Genomic DNA, 24234 nt, shown 5'->3' with positions numbered 1-24234 from the left:
TAAAATATATTGGTATAGTTTTTAAATAATTCTCTCAACTTCTACAGCCTCCGTAGTGATACACCATGTCCCTTCTTTCATTCTCGATACTGGTTACTTGTTTGTCCCTCTCTGATTTGATTCAGTCTTGTCAAAAGTTTAAAAAGTTGATTAGACATTTTAAAGAATCAAATTTTGGCTTTAATATTTTAACCCTTTAAATTTTATTCACCATTTTCCTAATCTCTTGATGGATATTAGCTCATTAATATTCATCTGTTGTATTTAAAAGTTAAAATCTTAAATGTATATGTACTGATTTTGCTACAGTCCACGACATTTTTTCAGGAAATTTTCAGCTCAAAATATTTTCTAATTTCCATCATGATTTCTTTACCTGCTGGTTATTTAGAAGTGAATTTCTCCATCGATGGAAATAAATATTCTAGCTTAATTTATTTTTCAGTTTGCATTTTCACAAAGCATATTCAGTAGATTCAATACCTTTTGAAACTTGCCTTATGACCCAATACATCAATCAGTTTTTGAAAATATTTTGTTCAAATGTTATTTCTTCTGTGTTGTATCAGTTATTCCCACAACGTGTGAATTTGTCTATTTCTCCTTATAGTTCTGTCTTTCCTTTAAATATTCTGAGGCTGTGTCATTAGAGGAATACAATTTTAAATTGTCTTATTTTCCTGGTAAGTCAAGCCTTTGATCATTGTGAAGTGTCCATTTTAATCTACAGTAATGCTCATCACTTTAAAGTATCCTTTAAAGGATACTAATATAGCTTCATCAATTTTAGGGCAGGGCTTCTAGTGAAAGTTCTCCTGTTTTTTTGAATACTGAATAGAGCATGTCCTTACTTTTTGGATTTTGTGGTTTTGCTTGAGAGATTAGCTGTCAGCCTAATTCCTAAAACTTTAAGTGATATATTTGTGCACCTTCACATCCTTTGACTTTGACCCTTTCGGAATCCTTATATATCTTGTCAATAACTACAAGGGTTATTTTTTTTTTCCCTAAGAACTTCAGCTGACATAATTTAAATGGAGTAAATCTATTCATCCAATATAATTACTGATGTGAGTTTAAATCTATAGTAATACCCCCTCATCTGTGGTTTGACTTTTCCACCATTTCAGTTACCCTCAGCACACCATGTTCAGAAAATATTAAACAGAAAGTTCCAGAAATAAGCAAATCGTAAGTTTTAAATTTGGCACTGTTCTGAGTAGCACATTAATCTCACACTGTCCAGTTCCATTTTACTCAGGATCTCCAACCATCAGCGTTGTCATGGATCAGTGATCCAGGATCACCGGAAGCAGATGATGTTCCCTTTGACTTTTCACCCCACTTCGCCTCATCTCATCCTGAAGGCATTGTATCATCTCACGTCATCACAAGAAGGGTAAGTATAGTACAGTAAGATATTTTGAGGGAGAAATAGACTACATTTGCATAATTTTTTATCACAGTATATTATAACGTCTCTATTTTTATTATTGCTACTCTTACTGTGCCTAATTCATAAATTAAACTTTATCATAGGTGTGTAGAGGAAAAAACATCATGTGTATTTAGGGCTTGGTCCTATCTGTGGTTTCAGGCATCCATTGGGGGTCTTGGAACATATCCCCTGCAAATAAGGGGGGACTGTTATATACCATCCTACTGTAATGACCCTTTGGTTTTAATGTCTTTTTTCCTCTGAGTGCTTTTAAGATTTAAAAAAATTTTCTGAAGTTTATTATGATGTGTCTAGGAATAGATTGCTTTTAATTTATATTGCTTTGGTTTCTTAGACTTTCTTGGATCTGGTGGTTCATATTTTGAACTTTGGAAAATTCTGTCATTAACTCTAATATTGCTGTTACTTCTGTTCTTACTGTGTCCTCTACTTCTTCTTAGCTTATTGTCAGTGTTTCATCTATGAGTTTTTTTTGTTTTGGTTTGGTTTTTCTGTTGTATGTGGGCCTCTCACTGTTGTGGCCTCTCCCGTTGCGGAGCACAGGCTCTGGACGCGCAGGCTCAGTGGCCATGGCTCACGGGCCCAGCCGCTCCGCGGCATGTGGGATCTTCCCGGACCGGGGCATGAAACCATGTCCCCTGCATCGGGAGGCAGACTCTCAACCACTGCGCCACCAGGGAAGCCCCATCGCTGAGTTTTATTTTGAATATTTCTTTCTGACTTGCCTTCCAGTTCACCAATCCTCTATTAAATTATTTCTAATTTGCTATTAAACCCATCCATTTCATTCTTAATTGGGATTATTGTATTTTTCAGTTCTAGTATTTTTTTTCTTCACCAATTCTGCTCTGTAATTTTTTGTGGTTTTCAGCTCCTTGGAAATGTTGGCCATCTGATTTTTACTTCTTGAACATCCTAAGCTTATAGTCCAAATATCTGGAGCCTCTGCATATTTGCTTCTACTGACAAGTTTTCCTGATTCTCATGCACGACTGTCTCCTCATAAGCTTGTTTATCCTTGTGTGACAAGACTTTATTTTTAAAGTGGGTTTGTTTCTACAGATCTAGGATGATATTCTTCAGAAAGAATATATCCCAGGCACTCAACAGCACTAGCAATCTGGTGTTATTTTACCTTGGCACTATTGACATTTCAAGCTGGATAATTCTTCATTGTGAGAGCACGTCCTGTTTTACAGGATGTTTAGTAGTATCTTAGCCTCTTCCCACTAGACACCCATGACACCTCTTCCCAGTTAAAATGCCTCCAGATATTGCCAAATATCCCCTGGTACTTAAACCACCATCTTAAACCAAAACAAGGGAATTTAATCAGGTTTAAACATAGTAGTTCCTGATCTCTACTTTTGTCCCCCTAATTAGAGTATTATCCTGCTTTTACAGTTGTCTTCAGTGGAGACTAGATCCAAATTTGACATGAGGAAGTATATGCACACACCCATTCCTGCTGCCTGGAGAGCACCCTGCCATACGTTGAGAATCCCTATACCCATAGTTGCAGGTAAGTCCTATCTGTACTGCATGGTTCTCACATGGGTCATTCTGCCACATAGTAGAGGCTCCTTTTCTTTGCCACACCAGGACCCTTTTTACTATGGAGACATTTATCTTGAAGTATGTTTTACAAATCGGTCTTCAGTTCTAAACTTTAATGACCAAGTCTCAAAGATTCAGTGTTGACTATAAATGCCCAGCCATTTTCACTCAAGGAGTGTTTCCTTCTTGGTATATTGTAGGTCTTGAAGACAAGGGCTTATAGGGTGCTTTCTATGATAGCTGCTCAAAGAATCCTAAACTCTCTGGGATTTATAACTGGGGATCCTAAAAGGCACCTAGTTCATGTAACTATACTGTCATGGGATAACTAGAACTGAAGAAATATGTCCCCTCTAGAGGATTGAGAAGGGCCAAAATGAATCCACTCAAGCGCAAACGAGGTAAGGCACTGACAAAGCTTGGGTTGAGGAGATGGGACAATTTTTTTTCCTATTGTGAAGTTCAAGAGGGGATGGTCCCAAGAGGAGCAAAAGCAATACTGATGCTTCTTATGAGAGAAGGAAATATTTGTTTTTCATCAAGAATTTCTGCATTATTTCATTTTACCCTTGACCAACTTAGGCAGTTAGAGATTTTTTTAATCTCCATTTTTAGAGGAGGGTCTGAGGTTTCGTGTGCTGTAACTTGCTTCAGGTCATCAGGTTAGTAGGTGGCAGAGCTGTGATCGAAGATTGAGTCTAACCTTAAAGCCAATGATTTTTTTTTTTCTTATGCTTTGCTGCTCCTACAGGTTTCTTAGGGTCATGACTTCTCATTTGGGGGCCTGTAGATTAAAATATGTATTAAAAGATCATCTAAGTTACCATTGAGTCTTAGGTGGGGATCCAGTGAAAAGGAGAACTCATATCAGAAAGGGCCTCTTTGGTGAGACTGTAAAATGGCCACTGGGAGAGCCTTATGGGGACAATGGTCTCTGACCTGTCACACAAATCAGAAGTAGGAGCTGAAAAGCAGGGGTGTGCTGACTTTTTAGGTTAGCACACTCTCTACTTCTTAGGCCCACATTCATCTGTGGGACACATTCCCTTAAATTAAATAATCCCTCAAAGGTGGCTAAACCATTCTATTATTTGGAACTAGGCTGAAGTCTTGGAAGATCAGATGAAGTAATGGATGATTTGATAACTTTTGATGTCTTCTAGAACCTGGAGTAAGGGCATTTTCTTTCTACTTCTGATTTGGATGATTTGATAACTTTTGATGTCTTCTAGAACCTGGAGTAAGGGCATTTTCTTTCTACTTCTGATTCTGGCCAGCATAAGAAATCATTTATTTATTTGTGGTTCTTTCACTAACAAATACTCTGAACAGGAAGATTTAATTTCACTAGCAAATATCTTCACCATTACTCTAAATGAGGTCCAATGGGATCTCAATTTGGCCTCACATCAAGCAGTGGACATACCACAATATTGGTAGAAGGCTCTGGGAAGTTCTAGTACTGTATGATACAGTTTGTTTAAACAGTCTTTTCTGTGGCTAGGACACTTTAACCTTGTCAGATATATTTCCAGGCTGATTCATTGCAAGGTTACTTCAGGGTAACTACTCAGAGGTAGATTAGATGGCCACTTTTCTTCATCTCACAGTATTCCTCATGTGGTTCTCACCAACTCCTATTCATTTTTGCCTTCTGTTATACCCTGCTTCATCTCATCTATAGAATTAAGCAAATTCCAGAAGGTGGCTATTAACAAACAGTTCCTTGAAGGTTATATATACAGCACCGTTCAGTTAGTTTCTTTGGCTTTTACAGAAGTGCTGTTGGCTCTAATACTCTTGGGTTAGATACGTTACTTTCTTGTCAAGTGTGAAAGAGCAGTGATGTATTATAATCTGTCTACACATCCCCCTTTTTCCTGAATCAGCTAACTCTAGCTCTGATTTTAGAGATAGGATAGTGGCTGGGAATGTTTCTCTGGAGTGTCTGAATTCTGGTTTCTCCACTTAAAATTACATGGGAAATTTAACAACTTCTCCAAGCATTAGTTTTCATCATTGTAAAATATACATAAAACTTATCATTTTAACCACTTGTGAATGTATAGTTCTGTGGCACTAAGTATATAGTACAACCATTGTCACTTTTCATTTCCAGAATGTTTCCATCTTCCCAAACTAAAATTCCATATCCATTAAACAACTACTCCTATTCCCTCCCCTGCCCCAATCAGCTGCCTGGCAACCATCATTCTATACTTTCTCTATGAATTTGATTTCTATATGTATTTCATGTAAGTGGAATCATATGCTATTTGTTTTTCTGTGACTGAAGAACGCTTAGCATCTTGGGTTTGAGCATTCATCCATGCCACAGCATGTCAGAATTTCCTTCCTTTTAAAGGCTGAATAATATTCCATTGTGTTAACACCTACATACTAATACTATTATAAGAGTCAGAGCTCTATTCTAGCAACTGAAGAAGTGATTTCATTTACTTGCTAAGACACAGCTTCAGCAGGGGTCAGCATCTCTACTGCTGTAAATAGAAAATGCAGGCTTATGCTTTTGGAGTAAATTTCTAGGCTCACCTTTGATTCCTTTTCTCCACCAGTGTTTACAAAGTCTCCCAGTTAGGATCTCCTCATTTTCTTTAAAGGTAAAGAATGCGTGGGGAGTGGGATCAAGATGGTGGAGCTCACCTCCCCTACCCACCCCAGCACCTCAAAAATACATCTATATGTGGAACAATTCTTATGGAAAACTGGAAACCAGCAGAAATTCTGTACAGCCGATGCTGCACGAAAGATTTCCTCGTGACCAGGTAGGGTAGGGGGAAAAAACCCAGTAGGTTGGGACCCGTGCCCCTGGGAGGAGACTTAGAGAAAAAGGAAGATCCCAGGGGCAGACCCTCACCCTGGGGAGCCAGTAGGTTGAGCCACGACTGGGCATCCCTGTCCTTTGTGAGGAAGCAAGCCCCCGTGGCTGCTGCGATAAGCTGTGGGACAGACAGAAGGACTGGAGAAGCCTAGACTCCACTTAGAAGAGTGTGCTGGCTTACCAACAGGGCACTGAGAACACTGCACTGGCACATGCCACCTTCCCCAGTCTGGGTGGGGTGACCACCCAAGCCCCACTCACTGCACGTCACGGCTTGGCCCAGGATCTAAGGTCCTGGGAAAAGACTCAATTTAGTGATGCACAGATGGCCAGGGGACCACACAGTCTACCTAGGAATGCTCCCACATAAAAAACCCTTCCACACAATAGGTAACTGTTTCACCTACCTTCACAGAGACAGAGAAAGTTAAGTAAAATGAAAAGGCAGAAGAATCAGACCCAACTGAAAAAGCAAGAGAAAACCCCCTGAAAAAACACTCTTCTGGATACTGACTTATAAATGTTGGTATAAAAAATGCTAATTAATTGATTTTAAAAAGATTAAACCCACAATTTTAACAAGGAACTAGAAACTATAGATGACCCAATCAAAAATAGATAATTCAATTTCTGAGATAAAAAGCAATCTAGAAGCAATGAATAGCTAACTAAATGACACAAAAGAACATGTAAGTGATCTGGAAGATAGAAAAATGGGAATTACACAATCAGAATAGCAGACAGAAAGACGAAAGCCAACATACAAGGTCTATGGGATAATTTAAAATGTGCCAACCTATGCATAATAAGGGTTCCAGAAGGAGAAGAGAGAGAGAAGGGAATTGAAAATGCATTTGAAGAAATTATGGCTGAAAACTTCCCAAACCCAAAGAAGGAAATGAATTACCAGGTATAGGAAGCACAGAGGGTTCCAAACAGACCCACACCAAAACATATCATAATTAAAATGGCAAAAGTTAAAGACAGAGAATCCTGAAGGCAGCGAGAGAAAAATTCATTTACAAGGGAACCCTCATAAGGCTCTCAGCTGATTTCTCTGCAGAAACTCTGCAGGCCAGAAGGGAGTGGCATGATACATTCAAAGCTCTGAAAAGGAAAAACCTGTAACCTAGGATACTCTAACCAGGAAGACTATGATTTAGAATAGAAGATAGATAAAGAATTTCTCAGACAAGCAAAGATTTCGGCAAATCCTACCCTGGAGAAAATGTTGAAGGGTCTTCTCTAAATGGAAAAGAAGCAAGAATCTATAGAAAAGGGAAACTCCCAATAGGAAAGGCAAAAATATAGTAAGGATTGGAGATCACTTAAATAAGCCAGTGTGTGGATTAAAAATTTAAAAAAATTGTAAAAGTGACTATAACTATAATAAACAGTAAAACGATAAGCATGAAGATGTAAAATAGGACCTCAAAACCATAAAATGTAGATCTTTTAGAATGTGTTCAAACTTTGATTATCAGTTTAAAGCAAGTGGATATAGTTATGCGTAAGCGTATATGAATCTCATGGTAACCACAAGTCAAAAACCTACAATAGATACACAAAAACCAAAAAGAAAGGAACTCAAGCATAATACAAAAGAAAAGCATCAAACCTCAACGGAGAAAACAAAAAGCACCACAAAAAGAACTAGAAAACAAGACATAAAATGGCAATAAGCACATACTTATTAATCATTTTAAATGTCAATGAACTAAATACTCCAATCAAAAGACATAGGGTGGCTGATTGGATTGAAAACAAGACCCTTCAATATGCTGTCTACAGGAGACTCCAGGGCGAAAGACACAGATTGAAAGTGAGGGGATGTAAAAAGATATTTCATGCAAATGGAAATGACAAAAAAGCAGAGGTAGCAATCCTCATATCAGAAAAAATTGACTGTAAAACAAAGGCTATACCAAAAAAGGGCATTATATAATGATAAAGGAATCAATACAAGAAGAGGATATTACACTCGTTAACATACGCACCCAATACAGGAGCACCTAAATATATAAAGCAAGTACCAACAGACATAAAGGGAGACATTAATGGAAATACAATAATGGTAGGAGACTTTAACATCCCACTGACATTAATGGACAGATCATCCAGAGAGAAAATCAATAAGGCAACAGAGGTCCTGAATGACACAATAGACCAGTTGGGCTTAGTTGATCTACAGGACACTACATCTTAAAAAAGCAGAATGCATTCTTTTCAAGTGCCCATGGAATGGTCTCAAAACAAGCCTTAACAAATTTAAGAGAAATTATGTCAAGCATCTTTTCTGACCACAGCAGTATAAAATGAGAAATCAACTACAGAAGAAAAACGGGAAGAGAACAAACATGTGGAGACTAAACAACATGCTACTAAAAAACCAATGGGTCAATGACGAAATTAAAGAGGAAATCAGAAAATATCTTGACACAAATGAAAAAGAGAACACAGCTTTACAAATCTAGGGGGATGCAGCAAAAGCAATTGTAGGAGGGAAGCTCATTGCTACACAGGTCTTCCTCAAGAAACAAGAAGAAAAACAACCTAACTACCACCTATTGATAAATAATTAGAAAAAGAAGAACAAAGCCCAAAATCAGCAGAGGGAAGGAAATAATAAAGATCAGAGAGGAAATAAATAGTTATCCAAAAAAACAACACCAGTCACCAAGAGGAAAGGAGAGAAGACCCAAATAAAATAAGAAATAACAACTGATACCACAGAGATATAAAAAGGTCACAAGAGAATACTACAGTTATATGCCAACAAATTGGACAATCTAGAAGAAATGGACATATTTCTAAAACATGGAGCCTGCTAAGACCGAGTCAAAAAGAAGCAGACAGTTTGAACAAACTGATCACTAGAAGTTAAATAGAATCTGTAATTTAAAACCTCCCTGCAAACAAAAGTTCAGGGCTGGATGCCTTCACCAGGGAATTCTACCAAACATATAAAGAAGAACTTATACCTGTCCTTCTCAAACTATTCCAAAAAACTGAAGAGGAGAGAACACTCCCAAGCTCATTCTATGAGGCCACCATCACCCTGATATCAAAACAAAAGACACTATAAAAAAAGAAAATTATAGGCCAATATCATTGATGAATATAGATGCAAAAATCCTCAATAAAATATTAGCAAACCAAATCCAACAATACATAAAGAAGATCATATACCATGATCAAGTGGGATTTAGGGCCACAAGGACGGTTCGTCATATGCAAATCAATGAATGTGATACACCACATTAACCAAAGGAAAGACAAAAATGATCATCTCAACAGATGCAGACAAAGCATTTGACAAAATTCAACATCATTCATGATAAAAACTCTCATCAGAGTGGGTATAGAGGGAACACATCTCAATATAATAAAGCCCATTTTTATGACAAACTGCCAGCCACACTCAGTGGTGAAAAGCTGAAAGCATTCCTGCTAAATTCAGGTACACAAGACAAGGATGCCCCCTCATGCCACTTCTATTTAACATAGTATTGGAGCTCCTAGTCACAGCAATCAGCCAAGAAAAAGAAAAGGTATCCAAAGTGGAAGGGAAGAGGTAAAACTGTCACTATTTGCAGATGACATGATACTCTGTATACAGAACCCTACAGTCTCCACCCTAAAACTACTACAACTAATAAATAAATTCAGCAAGGTTGCAGGATACAAGATTAATACACAGATATCTGTTGCATTTCTATACACTAATAAATCCCATTTAAAATCGCATCAGTAAAATAAAATACCTAGGAATAAACTTAACCAAGGTGGTGAAAGACTTATATGCTGAAAACTATAAAACACTGATGAAGGAGATTGAAGATGATTCTAAGAAATGGATGAAGAAATTGAAAGATATGTGCTCTTGGATTGGAAAAAGTAATAGTATTAAAATGGCCATACTACTCAAAACAATCTACAGATTTAATGCAATCTCTATCAAAATACCCAGGACATTTTTCACAGAACTAGAACAAATAATCCTAAAATTTATATGGAATCACAAGAGACCCCAAATTGCCAAAGCAACCCCAAGAAAAAAGAACAAAGCTCCCAGACTTTAGACTATACTATAAATCTACAGAAATCAAAACAGTGTGGTATTGGCACAAAAACAGACACACAGATTAATGGAACAGAATAGCCCGGAAATAAACCCATGCATCTATGGTCAGTTAATCTATGACAAAGGAGGCAAGAATATACAATGGAGAAAAGACAGTCTCTTTAACTAGTGGTGTTGGGAAAACTGAACAGCCACATGTAAAGCAATGAAATTAAAACATTTCCTCACACCATATACAAAAATAAACTCAAAATGGTTTAAAGACCTAAATGGAAGAACTGAAACCTAAAACTCCTAGAAGAGAACACAGGCTAAACCCTCTTTGACATAAATTGTAGCAATATATTCTTGGATCGGTCAGTCTCCTAAGGCAAAAGAAATAAAAGCAAAACTAAACAACTGGAACCTAATCAAACTTAAAAGTTTTTGCACAGCAAAGGAAACCTTCAATAAAATGAAAAGACAACCTACAAAATGGGAGAAAATATTTGCAAATAATGTGACTGACAAGGGACTAATATCCAAAATATACAAACAGATCATACAACTCAATATTAAAAATTCTAATCAAAAATGGGCCTAAGACTTGAATAGATATTTTTCAAAAAAAGACATACAGATGGTTAATGGGTACATGAAAAAATGTTCAACATTGCTAATTATGAGAAAAATGCAAATCAAAGCAACAGCAACATATCACCTCACACTGGTCAGAATGGCTATCATCAAGGAGTCTGCAAATAACAGACGTTGGGGAGGGTGTGGAGAAAAGGGAACCCTGGTATCCTACACTGTTGGTGGGAATGTAAATTGGTGCAGCCGCTGTGGAAAACAGTATGGAGGTTCCTTAAAAAACTAAAAATAGAACTGCCATATGATCCAGCAATCCCACTCCTGGGTATATATCAGGAAAAAATGAAAACTCTAATTTGAGAAGGTACATGCACCCCAATGTTCATAGCAGCACTATTTACAATAGCCAAGACATGGAAGCAACCCAAGTGCCCATCAGCAGATGACTGGATTAAACAATACTGCACACAATGGAATATTATTCAGTCATAAAAAGAATGAAATATTGCCATTTGCAGCAACGTAGATGGACCTAGAGAACATTATGCTTAGTGAAATAAGTCCGCTAGAGAAAGACAAATACTGTATGATATCACTTATATGTTGAATCTAAAAAATAATACAAATAAATGTATATACAAAACAGAAACAGACTCACAAACATAGAAAACAAACTTGTGGTTACCAAAGAGGAAAAGGAAGGTGGGGGAGGGAAAAATTAGGGGTATGGAACAAACTATTGTATATAAAATAGATAAGGTATTACACATTATCTTATCATAACCTATAATAGAATATAATCTGCAAAAATACTGAATCACTATGCCATAGACCTGAAACTAATACAATATTGCAAATCAACTATACTTCAATAATAATAAAAAAGAATGCCTGCATTCAGGGGAACAAGACAGACATTTCTGTGCTCTAATATGCAGGCAGAGGGAAGGAAGATTTGGGGCAAACAAGTAGGGAAAATTTTGAAAAAAATCTAAAATTTAGTTTTATAACAAAAATAAGAACAAAACCAGATGGAAAGAACAGGTCAAGTTACAGAGACAGATTGTATTATCCACAGATAGTTGCACCAATATATTTCTCATCTTACATGCTCTTCTTACAATATGGTTTTGACAGTCCTTCATCAGGAAGTGGGTTCTTCTTCCCCATTCCTTCAACTGGGACAGAACTTCGTAAATACAACCAATAGCATACGATGAAAGTGACTTTTAGGCCTTGGTCAAAAAAAATCATTACACGTTTCACCTTGGATCACTCAAGCAGACCTGTGGAGAGAGAGGCACTGAGACCCGCAGCCTAGAGGGCAGCAACAACTTGCCGGCCAAGTGAGTCAGCCGCCTTCGAGGTCCATGTTCCAGCCATCCAGGTGACTGCATACCCAGTGGATATAGCACTAAAACCATATGCGACTCTAAGTGAGAACTGTCCAGTTGAGTTCCTCTCAAACCAACAAAAACCATGAAAAATAAGTGATTATTGTTTAATCAACACCCAATTTGGGGGTATTTTGTTATGTAGCAGTTGATAACTATAAAGTTACCTTATCTTACTGAATACCTTTCATCTTCACGCAATGATGGGCATGAAGCAAACGTTACTTGGAGAAAGACTTGGACGCATACAAGCAGGCATGGCTGGTGCAGGCCAACTTTAAAGTCTTATTTCCATGAATACATCATATCCAGGTGAAAGTAGGCAGGTAGAGTCTACAGGGGAATATTTAGTCTCAGGAATTTATGGCCTGTTAGTTGGACCATCAGCATGTATACTTAAAATTCAACAGGTATCATCACTGCTCAGCAAGGGAGAGGAAATCTCTGTTAAATCAAAGAGGAGATGCTTCCTAAGGTGGAATCTTTTCCCTAGGTCCTCATGATACACAAGCCTCCACCCTCTCCTAGGTGCTTTAATGCAGAGCACACCTCTAATAATGGTTTCTCCAAACCCTTAGGAGCATTTGGACCGTACTTTCCAAACAACAGTTCTAGAACATTTCTCCATAGAGGAGGTCTTTTGAAGAAAAGAGTTTAACGTGATGAATGACTTGAGCACTGGGAAGGGCTTTCGCCTTGGGGTCAAGAGATCTGGATTCTAGCCTTGATGTACTCACTAACATGGAGTGTAACTTTCAGCAAGTCCCTTGAATTTCAGTAGTTTTCACTCTGTGAAATGGAGATTTTATCCAGTGTCTGAAGATTTTTGCAGCTCTATGACTCTGATTTAAAAGATTTCCTAGTGATAAAATGTCTCCCCAGATAATAACTATGTCTGTTCATTAAGTCTATCTGTACCCACTGAGGCATGTTTCAGCAAACTTCTAGAACTCAATAGTGCATGGCATTCAGGAATACTGAACGAATGAATCAATTAAAAAAACACACAATCCTACTTCTGTTTCACAGAGGAGTGTTTTGCTGAAAGTCTTTAGTTTTTTCATAGATATCTGCATGTTTCTTACCATTGCTTGACAAGAATTTGTACCCTGTGCTTAGCGTTAGAATACAACACAATTCTATTTCTGTTCCGTTTCCCTCCTCTTATCACTTACCATCCCATAACATGAAGTCACCAGTCCTTGTGGTTCTCCACCCCACACCTCCACCTTGGGCAATTTATGTTCAAGCAGTGTTGCTTTTGGGTCAGTATAGCTGAGACCATGCTTGTCTGGGTTTGTCTGTTCAGTGTTAGCCTTGAATGCCTAGCTAGCTTACGCACTGTTGGTGTGGTGGACAGGAGAGAAAGAAGAAAGTGTGAATGATGGACTTACTGAGACCCAGCTCTTGCAGCTCCGTAGTAATGCTGCCCTTGAGCAGTAATGAAAGCTGGAAGTCACTGGTATTCTCCACGTTAGAGCACTGCTAGGATACTGTCTTAAACGCCTCCTGCAAACAAATCTGCACTGCACACCAGACAGACATGAAACCAAGATTTATTAAAATTCCCTTAGCATATTTACAATTGGAAGACATGAATGCAGTTCTCTGTAGATTCCAAAAAAATAGAGTTCTATCTCTTAAATTATCAGAGGTATCAACAGATTAGGATAAATATAATCTATCACAGAGATAGAATTCTTTGAATAGACAATCTACATTTTCTAACCAATATATACTATGTACAAAAATACACTTGATGTGGGGACCAAGTAGTGTCAAGGAGGAAAACATATATATATGTACACACACACACACACACATATTTTCATTATGTACAAATCAATATTGGTTCCTTCACCCTTTCTTTTTAAAAATAAATACTTCATTTGGTTTGCAAATGACATTTACAAATTCAACTAAAGAGCATTTCTCAGCTTTGACAAAATTAAATATGCAAATTAGAAATACATATTTTTAAAAATTTAAAGGGAAAAAAATACCTGAATCCAATTAGCTTATTACCTTAAAAAATATCCAAGAGCGTGTAATGTAAGGTTTCATGTCTCTAAAGTGCCTTCTCATTTCTCAAACTGTCTTCATTATTGCTTAAAATCCTTTAAGATTACATCTACAGTTTGGTCTAATAATTAAACAGAAAAGCCAACTTTTTTCCAGGTCAAATGGTTGACTATTTAAGACATGCTTATACTTTCTTTAAGTGCTTTCAAGAGTGTAACAGTTACTGTTGATCTGAAAATAACCACAAATTGTCAACATCCTGATCCACATTCCTGAAGATGCTTGAATCATTAGTAATAGTAAGAATTGAGGGGCGAAAAAGAGCCTATGATTCAAAATGTTTGCACAGAATTCACTTCGTCCAGCAGCACAGAAAAGTTACTTGAGAGTCAACACTTGAGCCTTAAAACACATCATAGTTGGTGACCTGAACTGATTTACAATTTATGAAAAGAATGGTCCCTAATTAGTTTTAAAGTAAAAATCTCTGAGAAATTGAGAAGGACTGGAACCATGCCTCTCCTCAACCTTCTTAAAATATAAAGTAGAATAAAAAAAGAAATGTATTTTCCATCTCTTTTATGGATTTTCCCTCTTTGCCTAAGTGATGAGGTGGTGCTGACATTAACAAGAGGCAGTCACAACACTGTGTCTCTCTTGGTCACAGCAGAGCTCCCTGTCCAAAGGGCTGGGGGATGGAGCACAGGGTGTGAGAGGAGGGAGTGAGGACTCAGGGGGACGGACTTTCAGGTGTCTGTGGGGGAAAGGGGTGGAGAAAGCTGGGTCCTGGAGAAACTGTAAAAGTAAAGTGAGGAAAAAATCGCTGTGGGGTGTGAAGGAAGGGGAGGCTGATGCAGAAGTATTGAAAGGAGAAAAGTGAAATGAAGCTTGATGCCAAAGTGACTTTTAAACAGGCATAGAGGAAACAGGAAGGTCCATGGACAACCGACCCCATCGAAATGAATCTGAAATTCATTGGAGTTATTTCAACAAGCACAGGCCAGTCTCACTGGGGTACCTGCTTTTCCAGAACATTGTCAGGCACGGACCAATATGAGATACTGGGCACTCCCATCCCACTGCCCTCATACATATTATGCCCTGAGTTTCCACTGAAAGGCTGCCCATGATACAACCATGGCAACGGTCACCAGCTCCCTAACAATGCATTATATCAGCAAAACATTGCACCCTGGCCTCGTTCAAATTTTCCTTCTCCCCTGTCTCCTGTTTTTCTCCATCATCCCATTGCTTGTAATCTCACAAGGCAAAATGAAGACACATAACTGCAGGGATCAAATTAATTTTAGGAAGCAGGGTCGAGGGTGTTGATAAGAAAATTAAACTCTAAAGGACTTGAAATCATTTACATTTCTGTTAGGCCTGATTCCTATTAGGATGCTGACTGACTTCACTTAAGGTTCTGGGCATTCAGGCCAGTCCTGTGTTTTTCCAGGCCAAAGCACGATCCCCTAAATCAAAGTCCAGGGGCACTCTGCTTCCACGCTAGTCTAAATTAAAATTCAATGAAAGGAAAAGACTATGATGAATCGATGACACGTTTCCTCCAAAGAATCTTAAAAATTATTCAATTTCTAACTTTAAAAGGTTCTGCCTTTTTAAGACTATCTTCAATTGTTTCTTTAAAGGGAAGGCCTTTGTTTCTTAATGCTTATATTCTTCAAAGATTATACATCCTACTAACAGTAGGGTCATATTATTTGCATCTTGAGAAACTGAAGAATTGCAGAATTGTAAAATTAATATTGGGCATAGACCTATCCCTTTGGTAGATCCCCAAATCCTATGTGTGTCACTCTGGGCAGAGAGAATTGTCCCTAGACTTTCCCCCTCACCCACTGATTTGTTTCCAAAGGAAATGAACATCTTTAGAGGATTAAGCAGAGGGCAATCCCAGTGGGTTGACACTACCTTCTTCATGCCTTGGAGGTCAGATCTGAAGATATAAGATTATAGGTAGGGACAAGTTGCCAAGAGGAAAGGGAAAAAAATGAGCTACTTATAGTTTGCTCAAACCTATCTAAAATGGAGATTTTGAATATCTTAGTCTCTTACTGGGAAGAGTAGTATAATCTTTGTGTGCTATATACCCATTTTTATATACCTCATAGAACCTGGAATTTGGAATCCATCCCAAGAGTTCCTAGAAAGCTGTGCATTCCTAAATACACCTACCGTCCATGTCATGGTGCAGTGGGGAGTAATTTCCCTTATACTCAGTGGTCTATGCTACTAGCCTCTCGGTTTGGAAAGCTGACCGAGATGAGTAAACAAAAATACGTTTGTTTCACGAGACAAGAACGGAAGCAAGCCCTAGAAGAGAACAAGGAAGGAAAGTACGTACAGCTTTGCCAGAGATGTTGACAAACCACTGGGCATGCATGCCTGAAAACGTTAGATTTCTTACTTGATAGACTAAATACAACACACTGGCAGCTCACACTATATATGGGGAGAAGTATTCATTCTCTTTTAAGACATTCTTACAGCTTCCAAGACAAAAGAACCCCTTGGTGCCTGCACAGGTAGAATCTAGGGAAATGCTCAGCCTACAAAACAGCTTAAGGGTGGCGGAAGGTTGTTTACTCCACAGGGAAGAAGGCCAAATTGCTGTGGGAAATTGTGGGCTCATTTGCATTTTGCTAGCCCAGTGCTATCAGATTTCACACAAAGCATAAAAAAACAAATAGCCCACAGAAGTCTATGAATCAGCTTCCTGAAATGGAGATACACTGGAGATTCTTAGTATATTTAAGAGAAGATTAAAAATAGAAAATTATATGTGCATATGGAATGTAGAATAAATTAATGGCTTTAGCTACCACTCTTATTTAAAATATTGAGATTAAATCAGCCTTCCCCAGATTATAGCATGAAGAAGACATTCATGAACAAGTACTTTATAGACATAATATGCCAGAGTTCGTTTGAGCACTGACTGAAGTGAACCATCATGCTAGAGAAGGGAAGACAAGAAGGAAAAGGTCCTCTGTTACTGTTTATCACCAGGGTAGTTGGGAGAGGGGCTGGGGGTGGAGAAGAAAGGAATTGAGGATAGGATAGGCTAGCTTGAGGTTATCCTGTCCTCAAGCTCCAGTGAGGACAGGATAACCTACGGAATGAGGCTTGATCTGCTGCCCTAATCTCTTCTCTGGTAGAAACTGCATGGGTGCCTTAAGAGACAGAGTAAACTTGCTGCCATTTTCGTATCTTCACATTTCCAAGTAAGTTGTCAACTACACAAATTTCCCAAATGCTAAGTTTATATCACAGTGTCGATGAAGGGTCTTGGAACAAATAAGGCTACTGAACTGGCTTCCACGTTGACATGTTAATACTCTCTTGAATTTACTGCTTCTCAGCAAAGCATTGATCTGGGAGGATTTGGTGGATTACCCACTCCTTGGGAGGGGAAAGGAAGAACTATGAAACTAAAATTAAGTGCCTCTAACAAGGTGCCAACAACTGACAGGTGTGCAGAAAGACACAAAACGAGCCTCTCAGTCACATACAGCTGTGTAACTGAGCCCAGTGTTGCCTGGATTCAATCACTCGTGGACTTATAAATACCGTTATGGGAGTCTAAAGGAGACAGACGTGCTGAGGCCTGTTCCAAAAGGTGCCTTTAAGTGACTTCTGCACCAATAATAGACCAGGTTCCAAGCAGCCAGATTATCTCCTTCCATAGCTGGAAAATGGAAACTTATTTGCATTTTGGAAAGGTTAAACACTGGCCATTTGTTTCAAATACTGTTAAGTTTGTCCACACAGACTTGTTTCTCTTGTGTTGCAGATTTCTTTATGATAACAAAGTAGCTGACATGAATGAAAATTCACTTCTTTATTCAATCCACTGTGTTCCTGAGGTAAAAACCTAACCTATGAAGCGTGGTATTCATGGGCTTCTGGATGTTCCATACATTTATAAACTGCTTTTACGAGAGAACGAGAGAAAGGAAATTTTCATAGTCTAGCACTTCTTTCACTATACTACTTCTCTTTGTACGTGGCTTTTCCAAAAATAAACTGCTCAGAGCAATACTTGACTCCCTTGAATTCACACTCTAAAAATCGCCTGGTTTAGGCTGAAGTCTCAAGTGGGCAGTTAAGAGCTCTTACTTTGTCTACACTCATCAGCCCTCACAGCTGTTCAAATCCTTATGTGCTTAGGACTTCTATAACATTGGGTTTCATAATATGTCTGTTTTTTGTTGTTTTTGTGTGTGATTCAGGAACTAATTAATTTGTGGATTGCTGAATCTGCTAATGCTTTTTTTCCCCTTCCCCCTTTTGGTCATTTTTTTTTCTGATTAGAACAGGCAGGATCAAAGAAAAATGAAGCTCAAATCTAATGAGAGTTCTTGTTAGCAATTTTTAGACTATTTAAACTAATTTATAAAATTGGATATTTGATATTTGCATCAGGTATTTGGGGGGAAAAAAGCTGTATTTTTCGCAGTTCTTCCTTCCCCGTAACATAGAAAGCCCCAAATTGGTTTTATCTTTGTTTGGCAAGGGTGCAGTACTACAAAAGAGATCAATTTAGAATGTCAGGCAATGAAGAGGTTCCCATGTCAACGTTACAGTCTGGTTACTGGAAAAGAGCCCGCAGGTCTGTACTGCTAATTCCCCTTTCTACACTGGCCATCTGTGTGCTGTTTGCTGTGCCAGTGTATGCAATGATCTGTGTCAGTGATACCAGGCAAGAAAGAAGCAGAAATAGAAATGAGAAAATATGATGTCCAAGAAAGCAAGAACAGAAGTAAAATGAAAATTCCTCCATACAAGTGGTATAATCTAGAGAGAGATGCGCAATCCCAGTCCAACAAGCAAATCTTTACTAAAAATACACTTACGTCTCTTTTGCTATGTCCAATCATGGTGTTGGAAGGACTATACCAATGACTTCTTCATGTTGCTGGAGGTTTCCAATACCACCAAAGAGTTTTATTCCCTCCTTTAGTTCTTCTGGGTTCTCCACCAGCAGCATAGGAGTTTATCATTTAGGGAAATGCCTTTCCTTTTAGTACTTATGAGAAAAGGAGGTGCCTAAGGGAGGCTGAGCAGGCGTGCAGCTTCTACTGTTCTTACCGGAAAGAAGAGGGGGTCAGAGACCAGCACCCAATCTGGCATTCAGTTCCTCAACGATGTTGCCAATTTGTTTCGGCTAGAACATTTAAAGATGGAAGAGCACCACTGGATTTCCTTATTCTACTTCCCAGATTTCAGACCTTCTCTCTTCACAGTTCCTAGGTAGTTGCAATGAATGTTTAAAGAGGTATCACAGACAACAACCAAAGATTCAAAAGGTAACTGTTGGGCAGCAGGTCCGTCACCTGTGACCCCTGGGCCTCGACCATCAACACATCATCCATTTCTTCTTGGCCACCTCTTCCCTTCACCACACCCCCTCCCATAAGTTGCCTCTTCTTGGGTTAAAACACCATATAGCACACCTTCTCCTCACTTGATTATTGATACCTCACAGGCCTATGTTTTTAACTAACGTGTTTATATCATGCTTTCGTGTCATATATGATATACTTGTGTGCTCGATGATCATGCCAGTTACTCATGCAGGAATCTGAACTGCTATCTGCTGTGTCCTTGGATTTAATGCAGCTTGGCTAGGAAGAGAGGATGTTGTTATAAGTTAAGGTTTCTCCGAGTCTGACTAGTAGGTCAGGTGTGAGTGTCTGGTTAAATGCAGAGTAGAAATACTGGCCACTGTCCCTCTAGTGCAGTCAGGGCTATGCTTAGAGCAGCCAGAAGTGCCCACTCTGCTAAGTGGTACCCCAACTACTACTTCTCCGTGAAAAGTTTGGCGACACCTGTTGGAGTTAATACAATCTCAACTGCATTTTGGATGGACTGTTCTCAGGGCCTCCAGGTTGTTTTAGATGGCCCACCTTGAACACACTCTTGTGAACCTTTACCGAGCATGAAGTCAAGTTAGAAATGAGGGTGCTGTCACAATGCAGTCCACGTGTGGACGTGGGAAGGGTGTCCAGATACCTAATGCAGGATGCAAACTGGGAGAGAATAATGGGGATCCTGCCTAGTGTAGTGATACAGTATCACTACATTGGACTCACTAGGTTTCCCCAACAGAAGTAGGCAAACGCTGCTCTTTAGAAATAGGTATTTGACTGCCAATTTCTAGTCTGTCCACTAGGATGAAATCCAACCTGGGCTGCATTTGTCTAACTCTCAAATTCAGTGTTTCCATTCATTATTCTTCAGCACTGGTTCCCTGAGAGCAATGTTTTTATAGGGTTATAAAGCCACAGTCCTGCTTCCCTCCAGTGATTTTCTTGTGAGCATCCTACGTAGAGACCTGAAGTGGGCTACAGGGACCCCACGGAGAGCCTCCTGCCGTTCTCTCCCATCAAGTCTTTAAGGAGCCATTATTAAGGATCTAGACTTCTGTTCTTCTCGCTAAACTCAAAGTTGATTCCCAAGGCACGGGCAAAACAGGTGCTTTTTCTTTTGTATGATAATACTAGAAGGCCTGTCACAGAGCACAGGGTAGCTGTAAGTAGAATTTGTTTGAAATCGAGGAATTCCTTAGGTCGTCTTCACCATTAAGTGAAAATGAAGAGAAACAATCTAGGAAAGCAGTATGATAAGCTCGCTCACAAGCAACTTCTTTTAATCATGTAAGTTCTTACCTGCTCTGCTAGTTTGCTTGTCTCGTCCTTCTATTTTTTGGGGAAAAAAACCAAACCATATTATTATATTCCTTTCCTCTGAACTGTTAGAAAAGGTGATTAGCACCTGCATGAATATGGCTTCATGACTTGATTTGATCCTGATTGTGCAACCTTGATTCCCCGAACGGGCATTCTATTAGACTATGGTGCTGCTTTAATTGGCCGAATCTATTATGGGGTCCCTGAGGGGGCTGATGACTAGCAGGCATGTCCTGGGTAGACACTCAGGCCCCTGGGAAGATGGGGGGGCAAGGGGCAGGCCACATGTGGCAGGCGGATGGGGAAGGGTTTTAAAGTTTCTGCTCATTAGACGGTCCTCCACCAATTGGAGGAGAAAACTTGGGCCTCTCTCCTTTCAAGGCTGAAACCTGATAGGCTTTGATCTTCATCTCAGTTCACCCCAAGGCTCCTCTCTTCTGTCCTCACAAGATAGACTAGAAGAGTGGTGGCTTAAGGAAGAAATGTTAGGAGAGAGGTCCAATTTGGTTTCCCTGTGACTCAGGAGGCAGTGGTCACATGGGCTTCCAGGGTCAGAAAAAGCTGCCTGCGTATGATATTCCACTCAAAGTTCAATATCAATGTAATCACCTTCTTCCCATTTTGATGTAAAGAACTCTTTTTCTGCCCTTAGTTTGTTGTTTTTTGTTTGTTTGTTTGTTTTTTGACGTTAAAAAACCCCTGCTTCACCATACGTCACATGCCTGTCGGTCAAGGTCATGATAAAAGGGCTGCAAGTAGCATCTGCTCTCCTGTCTAGAAACTGCCTCCTGGGGTTGGTGGGAGAGGTCCAGCCACATCCGGTCCCAGAACACGGTGTACAGCTCAGCTGTAGGTTACCAAGGTGTTATCCACGCATAGATGATTTGAGGTGTGAGATGTGCTCTGAGTGATACTGGGTCACTTGTCCAAGCAGGTGCTTTGACCTCAAATCTGTCCCCACTCAGGTATCACAGTTTCTTCTGGGACAGAAGGGGTGGAGAATCCCTAGTGGTCCAGGAAACCCCAATGAACTGATATGAAAACAAAAGAATGGGTCTCACTAAATGGCTGATGCCAACTCCCTGTATCCTAATTTGTTCTCCAGGATGAAGTTTACGGCTATTTAACCCCCTCCTCCATCCATGTATAATTCCATTTTCTGTTCTGTTACATAAAAAAAACAATGAAAAAATAACCGTTTTTCGAGTGTGGGAAATAGATAGTCTTGGACCTCTTAAAGTAGTTTTGGTAAGTTTCAACATTTTTGGCGAGAAGGGTGCCCAGGATCTTGCTGCAATAGGATCAAAATTAAGATCAATAATCAAACCAGCAGGATGTAAAGACCAAGGCTTGAACCTGCTCAAGGCAACTGTCACAAAACATCCTTTTCTTCTTCTGTCACAAGTTTATATACATCAGGTTTGGGTTAGAAAGCTTGAAATCTCTGCTTTTAAAAAAAAATTGGAAAATCTTGGTAATTCTTCTGGTCTCATAACAGAGCGAACTTTGGACCTCTAGAAGAAACAGTTATCAAATACTTCTTCAGCAGTTTTTCATTGTTCCTATGGCTTAACAAGGGACTTCTTTAAGAAGGCACGGGGTGCTCAGAAAGAGATGAGCAAAATAAACATTTAGTGACATAGCTTTCGAGAACTTCTTGCAACACTGGTGTTACAAAGGATCATGCAGAGTACTACGTCTCACCGTCACTGTTCTCCTGTGTCTCTGTGTTAGTTGGTGCTCACACTGGCTTCCTTTTGACGCAGTCTTTCTTTCTGTTGTTTGAGAAAAAAATCGAGTTTAGTACAACCCCTTTTTAAAAATTTTCATCTTTCTCAAATTTTGGTACATTTCTCAAATGTCAGTCTAGAATGCCAAATAGAGTTGTACCAAATGCCCTAGAAATGAGAGGATTTCTATCCTTTTCCCTAGAAACCCTCAGTTTCCTACCCTTCCCACCCTATTACCTCACAAACACACAAAATAAGTAACCAGCTAATCAACCAACTATATCCATCTAAAACACCGGCCTTTACAATGCCAGGCTGTTCCGTTCTGTTCGCATCTTCTGTGACAAAGGTCCTAACTTCGTAGTGTTACTCAAAGATTCCTCCCATTAGGGAATGCTCAAGAAATAGTTTCTAGGAAGTCTAGATATGAAAAATCACTCTTTCCAAGTCAGGCATGTCTGCATGTGACCAACTTGGCAGGACTGAACAGAGGCTATGCAAAATGGAGGATGACGAGATTTAGTCTCTGCAGAATGGCAGAAGCTCCCATTTTGCCAAGGATACTCTGCTCCGTTCTTCCTGAGCTTCCTTCCCAGGGACAGCCTTCTAATGAGGAAGGACATGAAAGTCTGATGGCAAGATAAACAAGAGTACGCAGAACAGAAACACAGACCCTCACTGTTTCTAGGACTTAGAAGTAAATATATTAAGCACAGTAAGACACATGGGCGTGTCTGGCCTTCAAGGTGGACAAATAGAAGGCTAAAAAAGAGATGGAACAAGTACAGTCCTTTGCAAAGAGCAGGTGCAGAGAGATGCCCTTTGAGAACAGGTCCTAAGCTTCTTGTGATCTAGGAGATGTGAAAATGCAGTGGATTACTAAATTGGCCTAGATGTAAACTTAACATAATTTTTAAACACCCATCCTGTTTGGATACCATGCCTGACTTGTGAACTTGAATCAGGAATCAGTTTATGAGCTCTTCCCTAATTTCCACCAAAACAAACAGGCGACAGAACAAACCACCCCAAGGAGCAGAGGATCACAGCTGAGAGCTTACTCCCCATGGAGGTCACCAATAAAAGAATGCCACGGTCCACCCACTGTTTCCCCTTTGTCTACAGGCCTGAGTCCATTCTCTCTGCCCCTGAAAATAAGGCTTGGCTGTAAAAGTTAGGATAGAGGCCCAAATAAGAGGCCTGGGGAAAAGGGCAGTGTCTAATGAGGGAGGAAGACAGAAATAAGAGTTGAACCCACTGCCAACAGAAGATCATGCTCAAATGAGCACCACAAAGGCATGGTCAAATGGGCACAGAGGATGTGTCCATTCGGGTAGGAGCTCTGTGAGCTAACCATGACTGTCCCTGACCCAGCTGTATGGCCCTGACTTTCCCATTTCTCACTCATCGACTTCACTCAACATTCATTGAGCTGCTGATGGGGCTGTGATGAGAACATCATGGTCAGTCAATAGAAATGACCTCACTTTTAACTTATACCCCACTTAGATGGTCAAAGGATTTAAAGCAGCCGGCAAAAAAGTACTAGTGGAGAATAAAGAAGCCAAGTAACTTCACTAAGGTTTTACAATTAGTAAGTGGCTGATCTGGGATTTGAATCTCTACATCTAAATGGGTTCCTAACCCATTTAGCTTTTCCAGCTGGAACACAGAGATTCCTTGTGATCCTTACTGAAAATGGGACTGTGGAGGACGACAGTTTCCCCTCACAGCTAGGAAGACAGACTAGCCTGCTTAGCTTCTAGCCCAGGGAGAGCTGTCGGGGGACCCAGAGTCTCGTTCTGGTTCTGGCTGTCCATTTGTGAAGTGATCCTAGGTAAGCTGTATCTTTCTGCATCT

The 24234-nt window shown here is 39.5% G+C and overlaps 2 protein-coding genes across 5 annotated transcripts in view; one reads left to right on the top strand and one right to left on the bottom strand.

Moving 5' to 3' along the window:
* Positions 1 to 6291, top strand: part of LOC307181923 (uncharacterized protein) — a 38981-nt gene extending 32690 nt beyond the window's left edge. Inside the window, exons 2-5 of one of the 3 annotated variants that reach the window (XM_079912821.1) lie at positions 1262 to 1399; positions 2864 to 2981; positions 5638 to 5802; positions 6274 to 6291. In XM_079912821.1, coding sequence (XP_079768947.1) covers positions 1262 to 1399; positions 2864 to 2981; positions 5638 to 5798 — 417 coding nt within the window. In that variant the 3' untranslated portion in view covers positions 5799 to 5802; positions 6274 to 6291. Of the gene's footprint in view, positions 1 to 641; positions 684 to 1246; positions 1400 to 2863; positions 2982 to 5637; positions 5803 to 6273 lie in introns of those variants that run through there. The other 2 variants (XM_079912820.1, XR_013827079.1) reach the window with 2 other exon arrangements.
* Positions 6292 to 13533: 7242 nt separating this feature from the next.
* Positions 13534 to 24234, bottom strand: part of FMN1 (formin 1) — a 444350-nt gene continuing 433649 nt past the window's right edge. For both annotated transcript variants that reach the window (XM_079909633.1, XM_079909635.1), the window contains one exon: positions 13534 to 22419. In XM_079909633.1, the coding sequence (XP_079765759.1) occupies positions 22375 to 22419 (45 nt within the window). In that variant the 3' untranslated portion in view covers positions 13534 to 22374. The remainder of the gene's footprint in view (positions 22420 to 24234) is intronic.

This window comes from Stenella coeruleoalba, assembly GCF_951394435.1.
Source record: "Stenella coeruleoalba genome assembly, chromosome: 2".
Lineage (NCBI taxonomy): Eukaryota > Metazoa > Chordata > Mammalia > Artiodactyla > Delphinidae > Stenella > Stenella coeruleoalba.
This window is presented reverse-complemented; position numbering and strand designations above follow the sequence as displayed.